This window comes from Lagenorhynchus albirostris, chromosome X (assembly GCF_949774975.1).
Source record: "Lagenorhynchus albirostris chromosome X, mLagAlb1.1, whole genome shotgun sequence".
In the NCBI taxonomy this organism is placed as follows: Eukaryota; Metazoa; Chordata; class Mammalia; order Artiodactyla; family Delphinidae; genus Lagenorhynchus; species Lagenorhynchus albirostris.
In genome coordinates, this window is record NC_083116.1 from 89,686,951 (window position 1) to 89,692,924 (window position 5,974).

The 5,974-nt window shown below is 48.8% G+C and overlaps 1 protein-coding gene across 2 annotated transcripts; it reads right to left on the minus strand.

Annotated features, from left to right (window-relative positions):
* Positions 1 to 1,809: 1,809 nt before the first annotated feature.
* On the minus strand, positions 1,810 to 5,459 carry RBM3 (RNA binding motif protein 3). 2 transcript variants are annotated; one of them, XM_060136937.1, is made up of 7 exons: positions 5,321 to 5,459; positions 4,597 to 4,716; positions 4,254 to 4,360; positions 3,501 to 3,606; positions 3,308 to 3,401; positions 2,737 to 2,822; positions 1,810 to 2,398 (listed from the first exon to the last, which is right to left on the minus strand). In XM_060136937.1, the coding sequence occupies exons 2-6, from the start codon at positions 4,697 to 4,699 to the stop codon at positions 2,762 to 2,764; spliced, it is 471 nt and encodes a 156-aa protein (XP_059992920.1). In that variant the 5' UTR covers positions 4,700 to 4,716; positions 5,321 to 5,459; the 3' UTR covers positions 1,810 to 2,398; positions 2,737 to 2,761. The 2 variants fall into 2 exon arrangements, with proteins under 2 accessions (XP_059992920.1, XP_059992919.1); XM_060136936.1 differs by lacking the exon at positions 5,321 to 5,459 and having other exon boundaries at positions 2,737 to 2,819.
* Between the last annotated feature and the right edge of the window lie 515 nt (positions 5,460 to 5,974).

Sequence of the window (5,974 nt, forward strand, 5' to 3'; positions counted from 1 at the left end):
ACTGTGTCTTCTAGGCCCCTTCCTTAGAGCAAGTAAACAAGAGACTGGGCCTCTGAAGGCTGGATTACTAAACAGCACCTTCTGAAAGGACGTTTATGGTTTTTGTTGATGTCACTTGGGGGATCATTTTGTTGCAGGAACTTTGTGATTATGGGATCCTGTCTCAGGCCACATTGTGAGACGGACATTTTACTTCCTGAGGTAGGATGCAGAGGTGCCCCCCGCCCTAGACAGTAACAGTGGTCCTCCTGCCAGATCCCACAGCCTTAACTCCCTGGAGGCCCAGCACAGAATGCCTTAGACTGAGTACTCAACCAGTAAGGAGTAGCCACAATGTCCCTTTACCTGGGCCTGGATCAGCAGTCCAGGCAGGTCTCTGAAGTTCCCAAGTCTCCATCCACCTGGCAAAACAAATTCATGACTGGATGGGAGGAATGGTCCTGGGGCCTGTCTCAACTAGCTGGGAGGCACAGGAGACAGGCCATCAATACTGGAACTCTCACAATACAGGGACCCATGGAACCCGTCAGCTCTGGTTGCCATTTAACAGCACCATACACTGGGTGGTTTATAAACAGAAATTTCCCATACTTCTCGAGGCTGGAGTCCTAGATCAGGGTGCCAGCATGTCCAAGCTCTCCTGGGGGAAAGAGCTTTCTAGATTGCAGACTGCCAACTTCTTGTTGCATCCTCACATGGTGGAGAGCAGGAGATTGAAGCAAGCTTTCTTAGTGACTATTATAAGGGCACTAATCCCATCGTGACAGTGGAGCCTTCATGACCTCATCTAACCCTAATCACCCCCCACAAAAGCCTCATCTCCTAATGCCATCACATTGGGGAGTACACTATCAGTCCATTAACACCTGCCCCATGAATGAGTGAATAAGGCAGTTTAGGATGTCCTGAAACTTACAATCTGGTGGCACTTGGCTCAGTATCTGCCAGTTAGACGCAATGGACATAACTGATCAGAAACTCTAAAGAGGAATAGAGCCCATGGGACTCCAATACAGGCACCAGAACCATGACTAAAGGGAGTTAAAACTGAGGAACTACCACTTTACCACTGAAGACCCTCACACCACCATGGAAGACTGAACGCCTGTGGTTGATGCCTTTGCAAACTGTTAACAGCTATAAACATGCTTATTAAATGCACCTGACCCCCCCAACAGAAAATGTAAATTGTCCATGAGGCTGAGAGACATGTTAAATGACCCACTGAAGGTCAAATAAGTGGACAGCAGCAGAGCCTGGATTTGAATCCTGGAATCAGAACCCAGAGGCTGTGCTCCTAGAACCCTGTTTTCAAACCAGGATTCTCCTGTGTCCCTTCCTGTGTCCCTCACACCAAGGTGAGTTTACTATACCTGCCCCCACCCCCAGTATTTCAGGAGGAGGAGCTGGCACCACTGTTTACAGCAGGATTTAGCCTACATTCTCAGAACAATCTTGTGAGAAGGGCACCTACCTGATGCTCAAAGACAGGGAGATTCAAACCAAAGCAGTCATTCCAAAGGTGACACCGAGATGATCACAACGGGACCAAGACACCATCTCAGGAAACCCAATTCCAGCCATAAGGGGATTTCACCTGGACTCCCCACCCTTCCCACAAGCCTTATGTATACCAAAACCAATCCCAAACTCAACCAAACTTTGAACTCAAGGTCTCTACCCCTTCGGCAGTCCCTGCCCACCCCGTAACTAAATCCTTTTCTCAGTCTCCCTCTTGAACTTCTTCTATTTTTAATTTGTAATAAGCCTCTATATCTTAATTTGAGTAAGGAAAAAGCACTATCAATATCGATTTGTTTTCATCTTTTTAATCAACTCGTTGAAAGACATCCTAAACACTACATGAAACACAACAGAATATTTTTTTCTTCCAGTATTAAAAAAAATGACACAAATATTTTTAAGAAACTTCTATATAATCAAGGCAGAGATCTGGAGTAAAAAACACCTCTAAGTAATCATGTTCTTCGTTTCTTATAGTTACAGTCAGAGATTGCTTCCTAATCATAATTAAACATTGTGTTCAAAATGTTCTTAGATGCACATTATTTAAAAAAAAAAATCAGTCTGGCCAAACATTTTTTGCCAGAACCAACATTCCTGAGCCGGAACTAAAAAACTGGTAAAAAAAAAAAAAGGAAACAATATCCAGACTCCACAAATGTCTCAGAATTTGTCTTTAAATGGGAGAAAAATTTAACAAAAAAACACACGGAACTTTCTGAAAGGTCTTTAACAAGCTACCTTGGGAGCTCTACTCAAAAAAAGAAGTTGACGTAACTAAAACAGATGTTTCAGTGCAGCTCCAAAAATCTTTATAAATACAGCCATTTGGAGGGATGGTCCTGGATCAGAAGAAGTTTTATTCCTTGTGTATCTGAGAACAGTAAGAAGGGGGAGAACTGTGATGTTGGGAATAGGCCAACATGCTCACTTCCCAGGGCTGATGACGATGCTGAAAGGCTAGACAGCAGGGACACCCCTCCACCTCTTCCATGCTCAATAGGAACAGATGATTATAGACGAGATAGGTTTGACACCCCCACCCCCCCAACCCCCCGCCAAAGCAGACTAGCCTTTAACAGGCACCTGAGAGCAAGGAAGGCCTAGGAATGCTGTCAGGTGGGCTTGTTGAGGTATGCATAGGCAGGAGAAAAGTGAGAGGGGCAGGACTGGTACATAGAAGTCTGCTCGGTGGCAACACAGAAGCCTCACCTACATTAGGTGTGCATGCCTCATCTCAGTTGTCATAATTATCCCTGTAATTTCCTCCTGAGTAGCGGTCATAACCACCCTGGCTTCTGGGAAAAAACATACATAAGTATCACAGGAATATCTTATATACACCTTCTAATAATACTAAAAACCATGTATACTTACAAATCCTGTCACATTTTTATGTACTATAATATAAACTTTAACGTGTAAAATGAGATGTTAAACATGAACACCAAGTAAACATCAAATAACCACATTATGTATAACTTACGTATAACATTTTAAACCATATTAAACATTAATAGAATACACACAATTAATCAAGACAGTACAATAAACGTGTATGTGTCACTGTCGACTGCACACTGCAATTATATGACCTAATATCTTACTGTTGTATTTAACCCAAATTATTGTTGCACACTTATTTTGTAGTTTCGTTATAATTTGTAAAAACAAACACTAGTAGCACCACAGTAAGAAATGTATGAATACTCAGGCAGCCGAGCTGAGATCTTGGGGAGAGGGAAGAGCACCACCAGAGTACCCCAACCCCTTGGCTACCCACCTGCCGCCATAGTCTCTGGACCTTCCATATCCATATCCATATCCTCCAGGTCGGCTATCATACCTGCCACTTCCATAGCCCTGGTCCCCACCACCTACAGCAGATAAAAAATATTCAAATGGCAATTGTCCAGACATAGGCTAACAGGCAACTCTCCTCCATATCCCATTATCAAACTTACCACTGCACCTACCTCTAGAGTAGCTGCGACCACGCCCATAGGCCCCAAAGGCACCCCCTCTTGTTCCCCGGGCCGACTTGCCCGCGTGGTCTACACGGATCTGACGACCGTCCAGAGACTAGGTGTGGGGAGACACAAGGAGGATGGATGGGTTGGTGGTCAAACAGAGCAGGGATGAGGTAAGAGCGGGCTGGGCAGGTGGGCAAAAGAGCCCAGAAATTCCTGCTGGGCACCAGGTTCTGGGTACCACATTCCAGAACAAGCTCCTTTGACCAGAATGGCTTTATCAGGAGCTACAGAATCCCACAAAATGACCTGAATCCACCGTGTTCCCCCTGCTACTACTTACATCTTGACTGAACTCAGGTTGAGTTCTCCTCCCCACTCCTCTAAGCTGCCCGACTATTAGGGCTAGATAGACACCTCTCTTGGTTTGAGGCTTCAGAGTCCATCCCAGAAGACTCACGAGGTCCTCTCCGGGCCAGGCCCGCAGGTCTGCAGACTCTACTACCTAAGCCCAGAGCAGGTCAACCATCCACAGGTGGCTTCTCGGCCTCATGCAGGACCAGTCGTCGCCTCCCAGGCAGCCCGGCTCTGTCTGCCGCTGCCCTCCACCCCCTAGAACAGAAGGCAGTCACGCTCCTGTGAGTGGGCACTGCGGAGCTTGGTGGCCGCGCTGCCCCTAGCAGACACAGAGGGAAAAACAGAAAGAATGGTCGAAGTGACAGATAGGAGCAGGGCCCCTATGCAGGTAGGCGGCCTCACCTCTCCATTCATGGCTCTCATGGCATCTGAGGCATGCTCTGGATTGGTGAAGGTGATGAAGCCAAAACCCCGGGATCGCTGAGTGTCCCGGTCCTTGACAACAACCACTGGAAAAGGGAGAGGGGAGAGAGATAAGAGGACAAGTGGCAAAGGGTGTTGGACCCTCCTCCCACCAATCCTCAATGGAAAGTTATCGAGTTCTCAGTCTTAGACCTAGGAACAAAAGCAGGAGAGGAGTAATGTAAAGGCCTGGGATTCTGACCCTTTTCTCCTGTTTCCTGAAATGCATGGGCCCCAGACTTCCTTCCACACCCCCCCATCACGTGTCTGGCCCATGTCTCACCCTCAGAAATAGGTCCGAAGCTGCTGAAGTGGTCTTCCAGAGCCTGCTCATCAGTGTTGAAGTTGAGCCCTCCCACGAAGAGCTTCCCTTCTTCAGAGGACATGGCGATAAATTCAAGTCCTGTGGAGAAAATATGAAGAAGAGTAGAAGAAGCAGTGTAGTTGGGAGAAAGAAGAGATTGGAGAAATGAGAAAAGATGAAGAGAGGAGAGAACACATTAGAGACAAAAGGAACAAAATAAGGGGTAACTATGTTGAAACACAGAAAGGCCAAAGCGGCGGGAATCTACGGGGCGAACTCAGCGAGGTAGCCATTTGGGGGCCGCCTTCGCGCATGCCCACAACATCCCCCGCCACCGCGCCCGTCATTTTGTGCGGCCGCGCATGCCCAGAACACCCTTGCGCTCCCTCCGCACCCGCAAAACAAGATGGCGGCGGTAACGTAAAAAAAAAAACCCCCACCCCCACCCAGGCCTCCGCTGTCGCGCGGTCACTGCCACCAGCCACGCCGCCAGCCCTCCCGGCATTCCTCGCAATTGGATATAGCGCGCCAACCTCGCACCAAACAAAGTGTCACCTCCGAGTACGGGACCCACTCGCCCCGGAAAAGCCCAGGCCTACGTGTCAAAAGCCAGTACTCTCCCCACTCGCGCACCTCGCTCTTGCCCGGCGTGGCACACGTCAGTGGGGCGAGAAGCGGTCGCTCCGCAAAACATGCTGCTTACCTGGAAATTAAGTAAAAGGCCGACGATACAGCTACCGCCAAGAAGCCGAGAGACTGGGAAGGGCGCCGCGCGGGAAGACTCCTGATAAAGCGTACGTAGCGGTACGTCACGGGTCGTCCGTCACGCGTGCCGGCGTGCGCGCTCATTGGCTGACGCCAGTGAGGGGGCGGGGTGGGAGGAAGGGGCGGAGATGCAAAGGGATCGATGCGCTCAGTACGCTTCCGGGAATGGAGGCGAGGCTTGTGTAGTTGGTTCCGCCTGGCATCAGCATCGCTCCACTGGCCCCAGCCGTCTTCATCCCTTACACGCACGAGCCTTTTTCCTGTCACACCCATTTCCGTCCCGGACATCACCCTCACCATCCTTGACGTCGTCTCCCCCATTGGTTTTGACGTCTTCCTCTAGGTCCCTGAGGACATAATTACCGTCCTCTGATAACTTCTTTCACCTTCTAGTCCTCTAACCTCATACCTCTCGAGGCCTCGATGTTTTATCTCCCCACTGTCCCTGACGTCATCGCCCTTCACAGTCCTTAACATCAGACCCTTTGTTTCTTAGTCCCTGACCCTGACCCCTACGTTTCCTTCTCTGTGCCCAACATCTAGCCACTTGTTATGGGACCCTTTTCCCTGGCATCGTTCCTTCTCATTTATA

What these genes read in the sequence shown, in the direction of transcription:
- RBM3 (XM_060136937.1), bottom strand. Translation starts at nt 4,699, where the DNA reads ATGTCCTCTGAAGAAGGGAAGCTCTTCGTGGGAGGGCTCAACTTCAAC. An exon ending in CTTCGGACCTATTTCTGAGG is followed by an intron (nt 4,361 to 4,596) that starts GTGAGACATGGG and finishes TCCCTTTTCCAG; the next exon opens with TGGTTGTTGTCAAGGACCGG. An exon ending in TGGTCGCAGCTACTCTAGAG is followed by an intron (nt 3,402 to 3,500) that starts GTAGGTGCAGTG and finishes TATCTGCTGTAG; the next exon opens with GTGGTGGGGACCAGGGCTAT.